General features: G+C 35.4%; 3 protein-coding genes across 6 annotated transcripts in view; 2 read left to right on the top strand and 1 right to left on the bottom strand.

The window, feature by feature from the left end:
• LOC110721088 overlaps positions 1 to 5,115 on the top strand; it is a 44,332-nt gene extending 39,217 nt beyond the window's left edge. Inside the window, exons 5-10 of the mRNA XM_021900211.1 lie at positions 2,948 to 3,111; positions 3,200 to 3,255; positions 3,356 to 3,408; positions 3,524 to 3,644; positions 3,976 to 4,073; positions 4,750 to 5,115. Coding sequence (XP_021755903.1) covers positions 2,948 to 3,111; positions 3,200 to 3,255; positions 3,356 to 3,408; positions 3,524 to 3,644; positions 3,976 to 4,073; positions 4,750 to 4,821 — 564 coding nt within the window. The 3' untranslated portion in view covers positions 4,822 to 5,115. The remainder of the gene's footprint in view (positions 1 to 2,947; positions 3,112 to 3,199; positions 3,256 to 3,355; positions 3,409 to 3,523; positions 3,645 to 3,975; positions 4,074 to 4,749) is intronic.
• Positions 5,116 to 6,453: 1,338 nt separating this feature from the next.
• On the bottom strand, positions 6,454 to 9,887 carry LOC110721087 (CBL-interacting serine/threonine-protein kinase 21-like). Its single transcript, XM_021900210.1, has 12 exons — positions 9,400 to 9,887; positions 9,239 to 9,301; positions 9,057 to 9,128; positions 8,865 to 8,972; positions 8,488 to 8,559; positions 8,334 to 8,387; positions 7,957 to 8,082; positions 7,779 to 7,868; positions 7,578 to 7,700; positions 7,385 to 7,492; positions 6,916 to 7,164; positions 6,454 to 6,821 (listed from the first exon to the last, which is right to left on the bottom strand). The coding sequence occupies exons 1-12, from the start codon at positions 9,559 to 9,561 to the stop codon at positions 6,789 to 6,791; spliced, it is 1,260 nt and encodes a 419-aa protein (XP_021755902.1). The 5' UTR covers positions 9,562 to 9,887; the 3' UTR covers positions 6,454 to 6,788.
• A 1,935-nt stretch (positions 9,888 to 11,822) lies between these two features.
• Positions 11,823 to 19,140, top strand: LOC110721086 (xylose isomerase-like). 4 transcript variants are annotated; one of them, XM_021900206.1, is made up of 21 exons: positions 11,823 to 12,013; positions 13,042 to 13,122; positions 13,226 to 13,327; positions 13,449 to 13,523; positions 13,626 to 13,755; positions 13,839 to 13,930; positions 14,160 to 14,210; positions 15,991 to 16,067; positions 16,148 to 16,202; positions 16,288 to 16,389; positions 16,628 to 16,679; positions 16,846 to 16,891; positions 16,967 to 17,022; positions 17,392 to 17,443; positions 17,562 to 17,641; positions 17,756 to 17,826; positions 17,908 to 17,948; positions 18,326 to 18,425; positions 18,518 to 18,589; positions 18,683 to 18,760; positions 18,891 to 19,140. In XM_021900206.1, the coding sequence occupies exons 2-21, from the start codon at positions 13,063 to 13,065 to the stop codon at positions 18,924 to 18,926; spliced, it is 1,428 nt and encodes a 475-aa protein (XP_021755898.1). In that variant the 5' UTR covers positions 11,823 to 12,013; positions 13,042 to 13,062; the 3' UTR covers positions 18,927 to 19,140. The 4 variants fall into 4 exon arrangements, with proteins under 4 accessions (XP_021755898.1, XP_021755900.1, XP_021755901.1 ...); XM_021900208.1 differs by having other exon boundaries at positions 11,833 to 12,013; positions 13,045 to 13,122; XM_021900209.1 differs by lacking the exon at positions 11,823 to 12,013 and adding an exon at positions 12,216 to 12,923 and having other exon boundaries at positions 13,045 to 13,122.
• The last annotated feature ends 43 nt before the right edge of the window (positions 19,141 to 19,183 follow it).

Genomic DNA, 19,183 nt, shown 5'->3' with positions numbered 1-19,183 from the left:
TGAATATGACGAACCGGTTTCCTATTTCCCGTAGGATAACGGAGTTTTGTGAAATCAAGAGCAGACGGCTCCCGCTTCTTAGATTTAGGATGGGGAGTCGCCTCTCGCCCTTGAACTGGCTTCCTCTTCAGTGAAGTGGAAGGTTTTTTGGCCGCCTGCTCTTTGACTGAAGCAGGCGGTTTTTTGTTGATCAACTCTTGGATCTCTCCCTTGAATCCCCTCATGAAGGTCATGAGTTCGTTCCTTGTGATGGGAGCAGACCCATCAGTCGGCTGTTGCCGAGCAAGCGGTGCGCCTGCTGGCTCGCTTCCTGTTTGAAGATACTCCCGTTCCCTTATTTCAGTATGACGGGTACGGCGGGCCCTTAGGGTCCCGTCTGGAGCTGTATGAGTTTCAACTTCAAATTCACTTTCGGTATCATGGTCCGACTGAACTTGAGGGTCGTCTAGGGGACGCCTCTCTTCTGGGGTCGGTACAGACTTGGATGCCATCTCTGAAGTACTCTCCCCACAGACGGCGCCAGATGTTTTGGGGTTTTCTGATGTCCTGCGGGAGAGCTACAATTCCGAGACTGGAACCGGACGCCTGTACCTGCAAAATAACGGAGACTCCTGAGAGCTCCGCCTCCAACGGTCAAGTTAGTACCTGATTAAGGAGTAATTAATACAGAAATTAAAGTAGTAAGGTCTCTCTAGGTGAGAGTATTTAATGTAGGTAATCTGCTTTGCTAGCGAGATCAGCCGGTTATTAGTGTGTTCCGTAATGTTTCTCCTCCGTTCCGTTAATTATTCGGTCCCCTGATTAATGAGGATTAATCGAGTATTTATAGCCTTGGGAAGCGTGCAACTCTCTAGGTTTAAGGTAAACCTAGGGCCGATCGGGCTTCTAGACTGAAATGGGCCTTGATGGCCGGTTGTCCCATTTGGCATGGGTGGACACGTGGCGGAACCTGGTTGGTCCACTTGTCAAACGGCGCTTGGTGGATAAAAATCCCCTAATCACTTATTACTGTATTGTTGGATGAGCACTGGTTTGTCGTCAATGGGCAATTTAACTAGAAATGACACATCTTGCAGTGTTATTCCTAGTTTTTGCCCATGAATGTCAAAGGTGGTGGAAATGTGATTGTAATAACTCAACACCTTTGACACAAAAGACAAAAAATTTGACCTTGGTTTGTTTGATCGATTTGTCTTCAATTTTGTCATTAATGCCTTAATGGGAAATTCAGTCAAATAAATCGATTTTCCCTTCAATTTTGTCATTAAAGGGCAAATCGGTCAAACAGACCTGGGTAAAAAATTTGTCGTTTTTTGTGTCAAAGGTGTTAGGGATATTTCATACTTCCAGCACCTTTGACATTCATGGGCAAAAACTAGGAATAACACTGCAAGATGTGTCATTTCTAGTTAAATTGCCCATTGATGGCAAATCGTTCCTTATCCAATAATACAGTAATAAGCATTCTCCTACTATATTCGAAGATGAGAGATCACTCTTGTTTCATCAGCCAAATTGTATAAGATTACTTCAACAAGGAGTACGACTGGAAGAGGCGGAAGATGGCACTATTGATGCTCGTTAAATTGTGCTTTATAATGTCATTCACTGATGGACTAAGTAGGTATGTTCCCTTCTTTGAAGTGCTTAGTGATCCAGATACTACATCTGTCACTTATGCATGGGGAGCAGCCATGCTAGCTTTTCTTTAGCATCACCTTGAGAGATGGGGTCAATTTGAGAGGGATAATAATATAGCTAGTAGGACAAAGTAGCATGGCTAGTACTTCGTAGATCACTAAGATTGATAGAGGTAGCTAGTAGGCTGGTTTAGTTTTCAAGCTAAGTTTACCTTTTCCGGTGTGACCTTGAATTGGCTTAGTCTAGGTGTAAACTCTTAAGTTAAGGGCTAGATCCTGAATATTGCCCGGATGATGTTAGTCTAAATACACCCACCTGAATATAGGTTGATGGATTCAAACTTTATAGAACGGGTTATGAATTACATTAAAAAACTCACGAAATGGGATAGATAACCAAAACTCAAGAACACACTCAAAGTTATAGGATCTTAGGCAAGAAATCAAGACACACTCAAAGCTCACCCTAATCTTATAACTCAAGAATAAACTCAAAGCTATAAGGAAACACTAAAAACACTTCTTTTTTTTTATTATTATTTTTTTTCAATAATCAAAAGTTGTCATTCTCTTATTATCTCCCAATTTATAGGAAATATGGGCAACAAGGCAACTGAAAGGTTACAACTTAACATCTCCCTAAAACCGCCCACATTCAACAGTTACAAAAACTAAATAAAACTCTCTTAATTCACTCCTTTGTAACACCTATTTAAATGGATAGTAACGAATCAGCAATTAAGAGTTACACTTACTCTTAATCACACATAATCTTACGGCTAAATAAGAGAGGAAGTTAGTAACTCCTCTAAGCCTTATTACAACCTAAATAAAAGATAAAGCAAACTAAATTATATAGCCCAAAATAGCAAATGGCCTCCTTTGTGGGCTTCAAGTGATCTCCCAAGTGAGCAAATGGACTAAATCCAAGAGTTTCTAACACAAGGACAACTCGTTCTTGATCCATAGAGCTTCTAAGTGGATTGCTTAATCTTGGATCACTGGATCAGCCTAGGGCCCCTAGGCACAACCTGGTTCATTGGACTGTCTTTTTAAAAGATTGAAGGACTTGGGAAAAAAAAAAGGATAAAATACCCAACCTCAAGGGTCTGTTGAGGCCTGGTACTGGTCCAATTCTGGTTCAGTGTGTTCTGAACCACCCAGTTTTGTACCTTGTCCATCTAAGTCTAGGGCTCTGTGTCCTGCTATGCTGATACATTTCTTGATTTGTTTTTAACATTTTTTTGAGAGCCATCTAGAGTGTAATTAAAAACCTTAATCTCATCCACAACTTGTTTTAACCACAGTTGCCTTTCCTTTGTGGCGTCCTTTTCTTGGAGAAACAAGCTTCACAAACTGCGCACTTGATTGCTGGAAGGTCTGGAAAGCATCTCTTTCTAACTGATACCGAAGAAGGCAAACCTCCACTTCTTGTTCGTATGGCTTCTGATTCATATGAACTAAAATTCATGTTGGTATATCATTAGTTGTCTCGTGATTGACATGTAAATATTGACTTTTTCATCAGTATAATCTGGTTATTTTTTGGACCTTCACAGTTCTGCTTTACGATCTTTCAAGCGGCGTGTTGCTTATGCCAATGTTGACTTTGATCGTATCCTTCCCTAATTAAAATTTGATTTTCCCTTCTTTTGTTATGTGAGCTATATAAGCCATTGGATGCAATTATTCTGTTGTTCCTGACTGCTTCTTAGATGTAGTTGGGTGGAGCACCTCTTCAATCCGCAGGCGGCATGAACTACCTAAGGTTGATGTTTCTTTGTCCTGAATCTCCTTATCATATTTCACTTTTACCAATATATTCATTAGTCTTTGATAAAAAAAATGTGTCACTAAACTTACTTTTTCTCTCTATTTTTTAGTCTAATTTACTCGCAAACGATGACAAGTACCCTCATATTGTTTACGTTGAGCATGACACTCCGGATAATGGTCGCCATAAAGTGTCTTCATATGCTGATAACCAGACACTCGACTATGAAGGTCTGTTTTAACCTGCAATTTGGATATTAGGCTCTGTGCTGGATAGATCCCAGCTACCGGTTAATTCAGTTTTTTGAATGGAACTATTAAATATCTCATCATATACACATAATATTCAAGGACATTATTGATCTTTTCCTATGTTAAAAAAGGACATTATTGATTCATAAACTTTTTCATACCTGGGGGAAATATCATTTGCAAGATTTTTCTATTAACGAGTATGTGGTTCAATACTGAGGGCACATTGTTTTAAATGAGCGAGTTTTCTTTCTTTTCCTTATCAGTTTCTTATTCTTTTTAATTTTGTATATTTTCTGGCCCCTTATAGAGGAGATGATCAGAGGTCTTAACCAAGTACCTTGGGAACGTGTAGATGTCAGCTTCCATCAGAGCAGACAGCGATACATTGCACATAACACCATTCAGGTAAGTGACAAACCAAATGCATGTGCTGCATTCTCAGTCTGCTACTTAGTACTGTTGTATTTATCCTCTCCATTTATGTTCTACTCAGTTATTGTAGATACGCAAGTTAAGAAAACTCTCGTATTGAAGAATGTGAGTGAGTGTAATATAGAGTAGGATAAAGTAAGAGAGAATGCAAAAGGTGAATAAAGTAAAAGAGTGTATCTAAAAGTAGATGTGGTTTCAAATCTATTGGAACTCTGGTAAGGGTTTATACCATATCCCCTGGCGGACCCTATTATCAAGATAGATTGAAAGAAGTTATATGTGAAGTTCTGTTTGAGCTTGACCTCCGCTGATATTTTTTTCCTTCTTCTGTTTTCCTGGAGGGAGTGCTCCGGAACTGTAATTGCTTCTTTAAAAACTATAAAGCTGAAAGGCTAGTCCGGATAAATAACATATACTACCTCGAAGCTGACTGTAAAGTGCTCACTATTTATTCATCTTTTTTTTTCATGATTTTTTTTATTCAATTTTTTGTGGAGTGCATAAATCTTACAATGGTCAATCATTACATGGAATAATCAAATTTGGTTCATGTAGCCGACCCCACTTATGGGATTAAAGCTTTGATTGATTAATTGATAACTCTTACAATGGAATGGTACTAATAGTTGCATGTCTTCGATAAACATAGGTGAAGAGCTATTGGTTGAATTCTGATGGTGCAGATGTTATCTACCATATGATCAACAACTTCCTGGTTTAATCTCCGGCAATATCGCTCCTTATCTTGCACTCCATGGGTTTGTCTGAATTGTAAACTTATAATGCTTTACTCTGCATTTCTTAGACTAGATATAGCTGCTCATGTTGTATTTTACTGAAAATTCTGCTCATGTACATCTATTAGACGTCATTTTTGGAATTTAGAACGCTCTTACTCTCTATTAGTATTAGTATATGATCTTTGTAATTATTACCTTTCTCATCTATCATAGCCAGTGTTATGCAAGAACCTAGAGCTCTCACTTTTCCTGCAATAGAGCTGTTTTTTTTTTTTCCTTCTTCTTCTTCTTCCTGTTCTCTCTCATGACAGTATAACTTAAAGTATTCAATATATATAAAGATATGTATTTTCTGATGGTGTTGAATTTTTGATATACAAGGATGACTCGGACAGAATATACGACTTTGTAATGTGTCTGTGTTGGTTATGGAGAATTGGAGAGAGTAGGAGAGAGAGTGTTTAATTGGAGGCAAAAGTGAGTGAATTTAGGAAAAGGGGGTGTCATTAGGAAATTAGTAATCACGTGAACATCAGTCAATGTTGGAAAGTGGAACTTGGTTGTCTAGAACCAAAAAAAAAAAAAAAAAAGTTTAAAATTGGTTTCTCCTAGCCAATAGTTTTTTAAAAGGTTTTCTGAACAAAAAGGTGACTTTACTAACATAAGGATCACAATTTTTTATATGCGGCCTACTGTAACGTGCGACAGGGGTTACTTGAGTTTCTTGATCAGGGTTACTTGAGTTTCTCGATCATGGGTTACTCGAGTTTCCGGGATTACTTGAGTTTCTTGGTCAGGGGTTACTCGAGTTGCCAGGGTTACTCGAGTTCCTCGGTCAGGGGTTACTCGAGTTCCTCGGTCAGGGGTTACTCGAGTTCCTCGGTCAGGGGTTACTTGAGTCAGAATTTTTTGTATGCAGCCTGACGGAGAAACTCGAGTAACCCCTAACCGAATAACCCCTAACCGAGTAACTCGACTTTTCGAGACCAAGTAACTCCTGACTGAGTAACCCTTAAACGAGTGAACCCCTCGAGTAACCCCTAACCGAGTAACTCGACTTCTCGGGACCAAGTAACTCAAGTAATTCCTGACTGAGTAACCCTTAACCGAGTGAACCCCTCGAGTAACCATGTCCGAACCCTTCAAGTAATACTTGGCCTTCTAACTCAAGTAACCCCTGACTGAAACTCAAGTAACCCCTGACAAAAAAACTCGGGTAATCCCTACCGCATGATGTGGCCTGCTACACCAAAAAATTGCTTATTCTTAAATTAGAGAGTAAATTCAGAATTTGTTGGTGCAGAATTTGATATAATGATGAGGGTAATGGATCCAGGCTATAAGCCTGGTTTAAGTTCAGCAATGGAACCAGGCGTAAAAGTTATATCGAACTTTATTTATTTATTTTCTGAAATTAATCCTTTAAAGTTATCTTTTGTTGATCGTTTCTCCACAAATGGCTGAAGCTTTGGAACCAATGCTGCCACTATTTGGATTTTGTAGTCACGTTGATAGTGTAACATGGAGTACAAACTAGCCATTGAACGACACGGAGGTCGGAGGGAGTAATCAACACTCTAGAACCTGCTACGGTCTTAAATAATCACTGCAAAGATCACACCAACTTCAGTTGGACGAAGTAGTTCATTCAACTTACTGATTTTACCTTGCTGCCAATAGCATTAGAAGTTGGAATATAATGAACCAGAGAACATACTAAATGGATCAACTGATCAAGCTTAGTTTTATTTAATAACTGCCTTTTCTCTCATTTCCTTGACTGTCACAATACAACTTCACTCAACTACAACATAATTAATTCCCGGAAGCTTGAAGCTATCAATCACTTTGGAGTCGATATCAAGTGATCCATCTTCTACGCGTTTTTTTCCTTGAGCTAGTGGTGTTTTTATCATTTGATACCTCATAATAGATGTTGGCCTGATCCTTATGTCAGCAAAGTAGACAAACTTCGACAAAACTGTTTCAGAACATATCAAATATTGTTAGTTCAGCATTTTTCAAAGAAATTAAGTTACCCTGAGAAAATTTCACAGTTAGAATCCTGAAATTACCTCTTGATATAGTTCTGATTCTCCAGCAGGTTTCGATACTTCCACAACACAATCTGTTGGTGCCACTTCAACCACCTCTGCCAACAGATTAAAAAATGAACGGAACTTCGATTTTAGCTTTATTTGCATCTTGCTGTTATTCATCCTTTCAACTGAAAGACTCGCATTGTTTGCAGCCTCCTCTATTTTGTGTACAGTTTCAGTGATTGTGTATTTGGATCCCAGCATTATCCTGTTCTCCTTGTCGCCCTGTTTTTATAGTTAATCAACAAAAGCGGTTTGAATCAGTAAAAGAAGTTTCAGTCGAGTAAAATTAAGGGAAGAGAACAAGGCCTAAGACTGCTAATTTACAGTTTCTTTATGTTTTTTTTTTGAAGGATTTCTTGCCTACTTCAGCCAATAAGAAATATGCATCTTTTTTTCAAATAATTTATTGTCTTGCTCATATTGTTAGTGTAGATGAACTTGCCTGCTCTTCAAACATTGCTGATAGATCAAGGTCGCATGACATTGCTATTAGTTGGAAGGCATTGATAAATCCTTTAGTTTCAGCGATGGTTACATCTTCTGAACTTTCCTGCAAGGTAGCCTTGGCTATTAGCTGGTATGTTCTTTTTATTGTAATTAGTCAATCGTGTTTCTTGTATTGGCATAGTCATTACCTTTTGTGACTCAAAAAATTCTCGAACAACATTGTTGTTCTTTCCTTGGAAGTCCATTCCTGCAGTAGGCTGATAATCTTTCTGAAACCACTCATCTTCCAAGATTTCTGCTACTGTAATTCGCTGCAAATGACAGACGATGAGGCTGATTAGATTGACCTTTTGTTTTCAGTGCTGATATATGAAGATTAATCCGCTTACCTTCTTTGGACGAGGATTCAATAATCTTCCAATAAGGTTCTTATGACTTGGTGTAAACCATTTCGGACATTCATACTCAGCTCTCAATATCTATGCAGAGGAAAATATGTCAGATGAAGATTTCTTATGTAATACCTGAATTTTCATTCTTGCTTTCCTTTTTTGTGAGGGAAAATACCTTTGTGTACAGATTCAGTAGATTGGCGTCAGTGAATGGTAGATAGCCAGCGCGCAGCTCAAATAAGATCACTCCACAAGCCCAGACATCTGCAGCTGCCCCGTCATAGGTTTTATGGTTCAGCAGCTGTCAATTAAACAAAATTAGAGCTCGTTCTTTCAATCGCTTTTATACATGTTATCACTTATCAGTCATCTATATTTGTCTGCTATGTAAATTGATAATTGTAGTAGCTCGCACCTATTTTTGATTCTAAAGTCTCATTAAGGTTTAGGGGTTCAACTTGTGAGAAGGGTTTCCTAACGTTTTTTCCCTTACAATTATTTGTTTGAAAAATTTTATCTTAGCAACAGAGGAATATAATATTTTGCTCTTACCTCAGGTGCAACGTAGCTTGGAGAACCACATGCTGTAGATAATAAGCTTCCAGGCTATCAGCATTAATTAGAGCTTTAGTAAGTTGAACAAATCAAACAATAATTCATATATTATTCCAGAAAAAAAATGATGATACACCATTTAAATATGTACCTTTTGTAAAGCACTGAGTCCAAAATCTGATACTTTGAGGTTTCCTTGGCTATCCAAAAGCAGGTTTTCTGGCTGCATAATATATATAGAGACAAGTCAAACAGGTCGGTCAGGTTGAGTACATATCAGGGTCAGTTAATATAATTATTGGGATTTTGACAGGATCAGTCGGGTTACTACGTATATGCTATTCTTTTCAGGTCAAGATCAGATTAATCAATCTCAATTTCTGGTTTAACATGTATTTTCTATGTATATTTTATGGGAATTTAGGCTTTCAGTCAGTCTGGCAGAATTTTTTAAGACAAGGTGAATTCTGAAAAAACTGATAGTTTTCAGAATTCAGAATAGGTACATCTTGCAGATATTCGCGTTACCTTTAAATCTCTGTGATATACTCCTCTGGAATGGCAATAGTCTACTGCATCAATCAACTGCTGGAAGTATCTTCTTGTTTCCTCCTCACTTAAATTCTCCGCGTAAGTCTTGACAATCAGGAACAGAATCAGGTAACCGAGAAATAATCGAACTGAGAACTAATTACCAAGTTAACTAAGAAGTGTTCTCACCAATTTGTCTGAGAGTTGCCCTCCTGCAACATATTCCATGACTATGTAAATCTTTGTCTTTGAGCCAATAACCTGTGACAAATGGTTGGTGAGTTAAAACTTTGTTCTTTTCTCCTAGGAAAAACACATGTAAATCATATGAAATAGAGGGTATGAGTGTGATGAAAGGTACAAACACTTGCCTCGTGTATTCTTACAATGTTCGGATGATTCAAGAGCTTCATCGTTCTGATTTCTCTCTGCACCTGTTGCAAACATGTTTATAAATATCTTAATCAGTACTATAAACGTAATGATTCTTGTAAATATTATGCATGAACCAAAACTTTGTTAGGAAATTCACCTGAGACATAAGTTTCTTTGACAGGACCATCTGCTTGTCAATGATTTTAACAGCAACAATTTGATTGTTGGTGATGTTTCTACCGAGCTTAACCTTGGCAAAAGTCCCTTCACCAATCGTTCGACCAAGTTGGTACTTCCCTATAGTCTTTGAGACCACCATCTTCTATTATGGTACCGTAAATTTCCCTCCTTGTACTTCCTCCTGATCAGCTCACACTAATATACAGATTTTAAGCGCGATTTTTGAGTAGCTAATGTTCAATGTTATGACCCTTATATCTGAAAATTTTCTCTGTTGCATTGGCCTACTAAGCATTTTAGTTTTTTGGCTTTCAGTTGACGTCTAATTAAGCCATTTTCTTGCAATTTCCTTGTCAATTTCATGAAGATGTTTATGGTGGTAGGGACTATATAAGGAAGTTTCCTATATAGGTGTAATGAGAGATTTTTGCATGAAAGTTGAAAGGCTGGTGACTTTGTTTGGCTCTGTGTTAGTTTGTCTTAACTGCATTGAATGGAAGGTAAGGGTAGCTTCTAGTTTTCGCCTCCTACCAATATTTCCTCACACTATTTTAACGAAAGATATATTTTCATGTTTGCAGAGGTGGTTAACAAGTCGATTGTTTCTTCGAATTAGGTCAAATCTAGGTTAATTCAATTTGTGTCCTATTAAGGTGTGATAAGCGGAGTACTCAAATTGAAATCATAAAAAATGTATGGCATTAGAAATTAAATTGGTAACTATATTTTTTATGTCATGTTTTATTCTTTTTGAAATACAAAATTTAGATTTTATGTAGTCATAATTTCTTTCAAAAAAGTTACTTTTATTTTTAACTTCCTTAACATACATTTTTTAAAATTATTTTATGAAAAAAAGAGACATATTTTAAGATTATTTCAACAATTATACTTATTTTACTCCGTATTATGGAAAATAACCATAATCTAGATGATGTCCTAATATAAATGAATTTTCTTAATTCATATTCTAAAATTCAGGATTCAAGATATTCGAAGTATTGATTTTGCTTAACCTTTTTTTTAAAAAAAACATTCCAATTAAGAGACAATTCTTGAAAATAATATGGAGTATATTTTTTCCATATTATTTTAATACACACTATAATGATAAAATAAATGGAACTTTTCCTAGTATAAGTGATTCCTATTTTATTATTCTTTCTAAAACTCGAGTTTTGACATTGTTATCAAGGCTAGATTTTTTTTAGGAGAGATTGTTATTAAGGCTATTTGCATACTCCCTCTGCCACTAAAAGAATAACTTTTTTGAGGAGTTTTCAAGGGTATTAAGAAACTTAAATGAGAAGTACAAGTGTATGAGGAAGCTAATATAATTACATTAGAAAGGTAAATTTACATGAAATTTGCAAAAGAAGTAAAGAGAAAAGGTAATAAAAGTACATGGAAAAAGCAAAATTTACATGGGAAAATTAATTTTGCACAAATATTATTGTGAAGTGGAAGGTATTTAATTTCAAATGGAATAAATATTTTGAGACTAAAATTTAACTAAACAGATCATTCTTTTAAGGACGGAGGAAGTATAAGTAATTATCTATTTTGACATTTACCATTGTCTTGTTGCTACCATTTTTTTTTTTTTTTAAGTGTGAAGAATAGGGACACGTCCTTCACCACATGCATAAAATCATAGTGTAGCTTTCGCAGTCTTATGTTTTTATTTATCTCTAAACACACATAGAATTAGGCTATGTTGGAAGTTTGTAACAAGACCACCATATATGGTCACATTATTTTATATTGTCCCTAAAGGAGTTAAGAGTACAATTAGGTACTCCATTCTTCTATTTTTTATCTTTTAGGTACTGAATTTTTTTTGCTCATCTTTTAGGTACTCTAATTTATTTTCAGGCCAATTAACTCACCACTAACCATACCTAATTAAAAAAATATTTTTTTTTTTAAAAAAAAAGAGATTTTTTTTTTTCCCGAGTTCTTAGAGAGCCATAAATTATTAATTTCTTTTTAAAATTAAATAATTCAAATGTCATATAAGCAAAATTATCGAATGAGATTTTTAAATTTAAATTATTTAAATATAAAGTACTCCGTATTATCTTTTGATATAAATTTTATCTAAATGTATAACAAATTTTAGCACATACATAAAAATAAAAAAAAACGGAGTATATTTTTAAAAATTCATCTAGTTGGTATGAAATCTATGAATTTATCAATATTATCAAAGGTGCACGAAAGGTATGTGTGAACTTATCCACGTCATTAAATGAGTATGCATTTTGCATTAAAAGATAACCTCTAATCCTCTATATTTAAAAAAAAAAATTAAAATAAAAAAAATTAAGAGCAATGGATAAACTTTCGGATTAATATAAAACTTTTGAAGTATATCCTTGTTTCAACTGACTGATTAGTGATCAGGTCGTATAGCTAAAAAAAAAAAAAAAAAAAAAAAAAAAAAAAAACTCAAAATATGCCTGATAAATTGGTTGAAACTGATAAACCAAATCTATCTTTATAAATTCTCTCTTTCTTCTCAAAATCTCCTATTTGGCTATTTATAATTTGCTTTCATAATTGATTATACATTTATATTAGGTTGATTGGTAAGTTTTACCTTTTTCTCTTGGTTAATTATTTCTATTACTGGATTGTGAAATTGATTTTGCAGTAAACGATTCTTGGTGGGTTTTTCTATGATTTATTTTTCAGGGTATTTAAAATAGAAATTTCTGCAAATTTTATGAGTTGATTCCATTAAAAATTTAGTCTTTTGATTGAATATTTATGCTTTTTGTTCCCTTTCAGCTATTTCAGGTGTTTGATTTGATTAAAATTATCATCTTGTTGTTTGTGTATATGTTCCCTCCTCGAAATTAATAATAGTCGAGTTAATAGTGTAATTTGATCTAGTAATGTGACAATGTGACCAAGTATTGAACCACCTACCTCTTGTGGGGGTTTGTTAGGTTCAGTAAGCAATGTTTCTAAATTTAAGGGTTTTAGAGATATTTCTTTGTTATTGTTGATTGGCATCATGTCCAGTTATGAAAATTAAGGTAAAAAATATCTCAAAAATATCTTTCTTTTTCACCCTTTTGTCTTTTAGGCTTTAGCTGCAATTTCTGATTGTAATTCAAGTACTGCTCAGTAGTTGTTATTGGTTCTAATATAGAATTGGACTGTGTTTTGCTTTGCTTGTTACCGTGACATTAATGATTCGAAAGCGAGTTTAGAGCAATTGTTGTATGAGTTCATTTTCACGGTATAAAGGACTATAGTCTGTAGGACAGACTTACTCAATGCGGCCGAAATGTAGTTGGATCAATTTTTGTAGTATCCATAGTTTTGAACTTTTGATATTTTGATGTTGGCTTTTATTAATTTCGTTTTTGAATCATGAGGAGCACCTAGTAATAGAAATTGTTGTGCTGGAATCTGTGCAGTGAGCTTTGTTTGTGACCTTTTTTCTTTTTAGCATACTGTTCTTGATTCGCGCTAGGATCATCTAGGAGAGTAGGGTTCTTCTCTTTGTCTAATTCTTGTCATTGTAAATTGCTGTTTACTGCAACTTAATTTGTGATAATAGTTTTTTTTTTTTTTTCCCTGATGATTCTTGTTGCTCTTATGGCAGAAGTGTGCGAAACTGATCAGAATGGGGTTGCGAATGAATTTATTGCTCCTATGTTGTTTAAATCTGGCTTTATCTGCAGTGGTAAACATGCTTTTAGCACTTCACTTTTAACTTTTCATATGTTTTTCATTTTCAGATTAATTAGTATAGCTATCTTATTCACCGTGTTTATATTTGTATGTAGATGGCAGTCGGTCCACCAACTTGTCCTGCTGAGGGCAGTGGGTGTGATACTGATGAGTGGGTAGGGGAGTTCTTCCCTGAAATTCCCAAGATTAAGTATGAGGTAAGTTATTAGTATTTGTGTGAATGCAAGCTTAGATATCATAGTAAGTCTATAAGTTGTTCTTCTTACACCTGTTATGAAAAACAATGCCTTAAGCTCTTTGTATTTGCGCCACTTTTAGGGACCTAACAGCAAGAACCATCTGGCATTCAAATATTACAATGCTGAAGAGGTGATCCTAGGAAGGAAAATGAAGGTTGGTTTCAACTATCTTCCAAATGTTAGGTTTATAGACCTTAGAAAAAGGAAAATTTTGTATATATAATGTGCTCCTAATTATTCTTTAATGAATTTACAGGACTGGTTTAGATTCAGTGTTGCATTTTGGCATACATTCCGTGGAACAGGAGGTGATCCATTTGGTGCTCCCACAAAACATTGGCCATGGGAAGATGGCACCAATTCTTTGGCCATGGCAAAGAGAAGAAGTAACATTGATGCACTCTCTGCCTTCTAATTTGGATCCTATATCAGAGGTCAAATTAGGCTAACATTGCCTTCTTTCTTGCAGTGAGAGCTAACTTTGAATTCATTGATAAGCTTGGAGTTGAGTTTTGGTGCTTCCACGATAGGGATATAGCTCCAGATGGTAAAACTTTGGAGGTACACTAACTTTCTTAGACCTGGATATGAAATTGAGTCTATGACTTGATACTAAATAGGGCTGTCAAAATTGTTGGGCCTGGAGTGAAACAGCCCAAGTTTGATGTGCAATTTTCTAAGATTAATAATAAACCTATATGCTAGCTAATTTGGAGTTGCTGTATGTTTTTTCTTCTTTATTTTTCTCTGTTTCATTTGGAGATTTAAAGATTTCAATTGTTTGTTTCAGGAAACTAACAAAAATATGGATGAAATAGTAGCTTTAGCTAAAGAATTGCAGGTATGTTGTATTGAGTCTTTGGCCCTCTTTTTCTGTATGCTAATTCGTACTATATGATTCAGGGATAACTAATGTTATGCAAATTGGTTTTGAGGGTATCATGAGAAACATAAAATGACTTGAGGATATACACTATGGTAGACTAAAGGAAGTTAAACTTCTGAATTCTTTTGTCTGATGTCTTAGTGAATTATATTGCATTAATAATCTGCCTCAGTGGCTAGCAAGTTGCTGAGATGAGGCACAAATCTGCTCAAGCCACACTTGATTGATCAATTATTTCAAATATTGCAACTTAACAAAGTGGATTTCTTAAGTTGATACTTATATTTACTAATATGATCTCTAAAGTTTCATGTAACCTTCCACTCATGTGTCACGTTGAAAATATGTGAATATTTACCGCAAACCTTTTAGAAATCATATCCTGTAAACTTATTTGATGAGTCTTGGCTCAATTTTCAACAGGAAACATAGTGTATGGTTCTTGAGTGTGCTTCTATCACAACAATATATGTAAACTAATCTGCTCATTGAAAAGAAGCCTTACCTATATCAATCTATTTCTAGTCGAAATGACATTGACTTCTGTAATGATTTGAGGGAATTTATTGTTAAAGGAAATGTCATATACAACATATGTTCTGCTTAACTTATGTACTTGTGTAGGAATGTATTTTGCTTTGTTATTTTAATTAGTAGGAATGTATTTTGCTTGTGTAGGAATGTAAACTAATCTGCTCATTGAAAAGAAGCCTTACCTATATCAATCTATTTCTAGTCGAAACATTGACTTCTGTAATGATTTGAGGGAATTTATTGTTAAAGAAAATGTCATATACAACATATGTTCTGCTTAACTTATGTACTTGTGTAGGAATGTATTTTGCTTTGTTATTTTAATTAGTCAGTCTGCCCATTGATTAACCCTGTACCAGTTTGCACATTCCAAAAGTTATTTACCTAGGGAATGGTGGGGTGTGGAATGAACTGGATAACTAGGAGCTACAGTTGGCTCCTTTGTGTATTTCCCTAAAGTGTTACGTATCTACCATCTTACAATCATTGATCCTCAGTTAAAGCAACAGGGTCTAGTAGTTTACTACTTGTGCTGTAACATTAAATCCATCACCCATGTAGAATTTTATTCACTGGTTAATTCGTCTAGCATCCTTCATTTAATGTGTATAGCTGTCCAGAATCTATAATTAAAATAAATCACTTTTCAACTATTTGATGTTTTTCCATGCTGATCTGCTACTGCCTATCTCCTGACTTTATAAACATGTTTTTGATGTATTAGTTTCTTTGCATCATCAATCTTTGGCTCTTGTATCTGTTTTGGAACCATTAAAAACTGTATTTTCTAGCCAACTGCTTAGTAAATACATTCGGAATGTTACATTTTTCGCTTGTTGATGGAGAATCGTATCTGTGCTTACTGTTGTTATACTAGTCTGTAATTTCCCAATGATTTCAATGATCATGCCTAGTAGGGGTCATTAAATCTATAGCAATTACTCAATTAGTCTGTTTTGAAGATTCTTATACATGGAATCTCATTATATTTCTGATATGTCAAAAGTATTATATTATAGTCTTTGTTGTGCATGCCCTCCATATAATTTTGTTATGTTTGAGTGAACTTATCCCTATACTGTTGTCTTGTGCAAAATATCTGTATACTGTTATTCTTGATTATTAAATAGTAGGACAAGCTGGGGAGTCTAGTTGGCATTCAAAATCTATGGGTTCTGATTGACTTGTATCTGAAAAGCAGGGTTCCAAGATTCATCCCTTGTGGGGTACAGCTCAATTGTTTCATCATCCTCGTTACATGCACGGAGGGGCTACAAGGTATGAATAACCATCTTCCTCATTTATGTTTGTTAAAAATATTTGCTGCTACCTTCACAACTTTGAGCCTCTCTTTGCAGTCCTGAAGTCGGGGTATACGCATATGCTGCTGCTCAAGTAAAGAAGGCGATGGAGGTGAGTGATTGCCACAATATTGACAGGAGAAGCTGTTAGGTTTCAATTTGGAGAATCGTGCTGATATCGCATTTACATGATACAGGTGACTCATTACTTAGGTGGTGAAAACTATGTTTTCTGGGGTGGCCGTGAGGGTTATCAGACACTTTTAAATACGGATATGGGAAGAGAACTTGATCATATGGTACGAGACATAATCTGATTATCAACTTTTGTTTCTACCTTTTAATGGTTTCTGTTCTTTTATTTGTCATACAATATGATCTTCATTCAAATTTTTGGTATGGGACGTTGAAAATTGCACATCTTCTTCACCTTTTTTCATTCTTTTGTGTAATTTCGTCAGCATCCTATTGTTTTTCCATTTTCAATCACTCACTTCGTAAATAGGCATTGATGCACAATAATCTCCTGTTTGACAGGCAAGGTTTCTTGAAGCTGCTGCCAACTATAAGAAGAAGATAGGGTTTAATGGTAATGTCTTGTTTGTTTACATTTTTTAGTCTAGAACAAACGAATACTTGATAAATATATGTAATTAATCTTTTTATATGTACATCATGTCTTGCATTTGCTCTATCATCAATAATAATTTTCATGTTTGCCATGATGCCATCTTTTTTGTATTCTTTTCTGGCAGGAACTTTGCTTATTGAACCTAAACCTCAGGAGCCTACCAAGCATCAGTATGTTTTTCACCTAGACTTCTATTCTCTCTCTCTCTCTCTTTTTCCTGGCATCTGAACAAGAATATCTTTTAGGTATGACTGGGATGCAGCAACCGCAGCTAATTTCTTGCGTAAATACGGCCTTATAGGTGATTTTAAGATTTCCTTTTCTTTCAATCTCTGGTCTTTTAGCTTCTTCTCATGCAGAAAACCTAATATAAGGGTTCTCCTTTGCCATTGAAGATGAGCAATAAAAGAATCTTTTTGCCAGTTTCCGTGCTTGTCCCTGAATCATACATAACTTGTTGCTTTAATACTTAAACTGGATTTCATATCTATTTTGCTTTGTTTCTGATGTCTATTTTATCATCGTTGTAAACAAAGAAGTACTCGACTAATCTTAGCTAGGTTTAATTTGTTTTGGATCTGGATTTTTGGTGGTTTGATGGCTGGAAATTATCGTTGCATATGTACATGACTTGACGATACTGATACATGGATAATATTATTTTTGACAGATGAGTTCAAACTTAACATTGAATGCAATCATGCTACACTATCTGGTCACAGGTATTTCATGAATTATTGATTGATTTGTGTCTGTAGAGTGTTAAGATTTCATTGCTCCTTTGAATAGCACAAAGGCATGTATAAATTTCTTGTTATAATATAATGCGGATGTTTGCAGCTGTCATCATGACCTTGAGACTGCTAGAATAAATGGCTTGCTTGGAAATATTGATGCAAACTCTGGAGATCCTCAAACTGGTATAGCTTTTTTGTTTGTTTGTTGGGGGAAGAGGGATGTGAAGAGTGCTCTACCCAGCTACATATATACGTAAAGATAATTTTGTTGCCTCACTGTGAATTGGGTTGTTACAGGCTGGGATACCGATGAGTTCATGACAGATATTGCAGAAGCTACCAAGGTTATGCTCACTGTCGTAAAAAATGTAAGTCAAATGCCTCCTAGACAAATTTGTGTAGGAATTAAGAAGACCTGTTAGTGATCTGACCTTTTTTTTCTTCTATAGGGTGGGTTGGCTCCTGGAGGATTCAACTTCGATGCTAAACTGTAAGTTATTCTTGTTTGTTTTTCAAAAGGGAACTTTGTGTACCCTTCTTTGTTGAATTCAAGACTATGTTGTACAGAATAGAAACGTGAAGTAATTAAGATCTAAAACTGAACTGGAGGCGCATCATTTTCTAAACTTATAGGTGAAGGAAAATTCCTGGAACTGGTTTGTAGGGGATATATAGGTTTATATAGTACATTAATTATATAATAATGTTTAAAATTGACTTTAGTAGTTATTATGACTAAGAAAAAGACAGAAGGCAAAAGTGAATACATGAGATCAAGCGGTCCATGTAAAGAAAGATTTTCCGTGCATTGTTGGGTTTAATATTTTGGCCGATCTTATTAATGCTTGATGATTTTTTGTATTTCAGCCGAAGAGAGAGCACAGATGTGGAGGACTTGTTCATTGCACATATTAGTGGAATGGATACAATGGCTCGTGGACTCCGAAGTGCTGCCAAGTTAATTGAGGTAATGGTGCAAACTTATGCATTCTACGCTTGTTCATTTTCTCTTTACCTGTTACACCTAAGCAATATTGTGGTTTATATTTCATAATGAAGGGTGGAACACTTGACAACTTTGTGAAGAAGAGATATCAGAGCTTCGACTCAGAGATTGGGGCTTTAATAGAGGTAATCTTTTTTCTGTAATTGTTAAAGCGGAACATCTATCCTGTAGTATGAATATGCATCATTCAGACATTAACTTGACAATCCCTCATCCAGGCGGGCAAGGCTGATTTTGAGTATCTTGAGAAGAAGGCCATTGAATGGGGTGAACCTAAAGTTCCATCTGGCAAACAGGTAACTAAGCCATTGCATTTCTCTTTTTTCATGGAGTGATTCTTTCTTGTAATTTTGTGGTTCTTTAACTAATCATTCGTAGCTTTTATTCTGACATGTTGCTCCTTTGTTATGTTGTCTGATTTGGCAGGAGTTCATTGAGATGATTTTCCATTCCGCGTTGTAGAGTGTATAGGAGAGGCCGAAAGAGCATTCTACACCATGTCTATTTAGAATAACACATACGTAAGGGTTTAGAAGAGTTAGGGAACTAGATCTTGTCTGCATCCAGTGTAATGCATCAAATGTATGTTAAATCGTTGATCGACATTGCTCTTGGCAGAGTACTGTGAAATAAATATTTATGTTCGCTGGTTTCAAAAAAAAATATTTATGTTTCAGTCTCAAAATTGTCTATGATGCTGAACCTTCTCAGTTTTATAT

Source organism: Chenopodium quinoa, unplaced genomic scaffold (genome assembly GCF_001683475.1).
Source record: "Chenopodium quinoa cultivar QQ74 unplaced genomic scaffold, ASM168347v1, whole genome shotgun sequence".
Lineage (NCBI taxonomy): Eukaryota > Viridiplantae > Streptophyta > Magnoliopsida > Caryophyllales > Amaranthaceae > Chenopodium > Chenopodium quinoa.
Note: the sequence above shows the minus strand (reverse complement) of the source record. Positions and strands in the feature narration are given on the sequence as shown.

What these genes read in the sequence shown, in the direction of transcription:
- LOC110721087 (XM_021900210.1), bottom strand. Translation starts at nt 9,561, where the DNA reads ATGGTGGTCTCAAAGACTATAGGGAAGTACCAACTTGGTCGAACGATT. An exon ending in ACATTGTAAGAATACACGAG is followed by an intron (nt 9,129 to 9,238) that starts GCAAGTGTTTGT and finishes CATTTGTCACAG; the next exon opens with GTTATTGGCTCAAAGACAAA. An exon ending in AATCAGAACTATATCAAGAG is followed by an intron (nt 6,822 to 6,915) that starts GTAATTTCAGGA and finishes GTTCTGAAACAG; the next exon opens with TTTTGTCGAAGTTTGTCTAC.
- LOC110721086 (XM_021900206.1), top strand. Translation starts at nt 13,063, where the DNA reads ATGGGGTTGCGAATGAATTTATTGCTCCTATGTTGTTTAAATCTGGCT. An exon ending in TTCCCAAGATTAAGTATGAG is followed by an intron (nt 13,328 to 13,448) that starts GTAAGTTATTAG and finishes CGCCACTTTTAG; the next exon opens with GGACCTAACAGCAAGAACCA. An exon ending in AAGTTCCATCTGGCAAACAG is followed by an intron (nt 18,761 to 18,890) that starts GTAACTAAGCCA and finishes CTGATTTGGCAG; the next exon opens with GAGTTCATTGAGATGATTTT.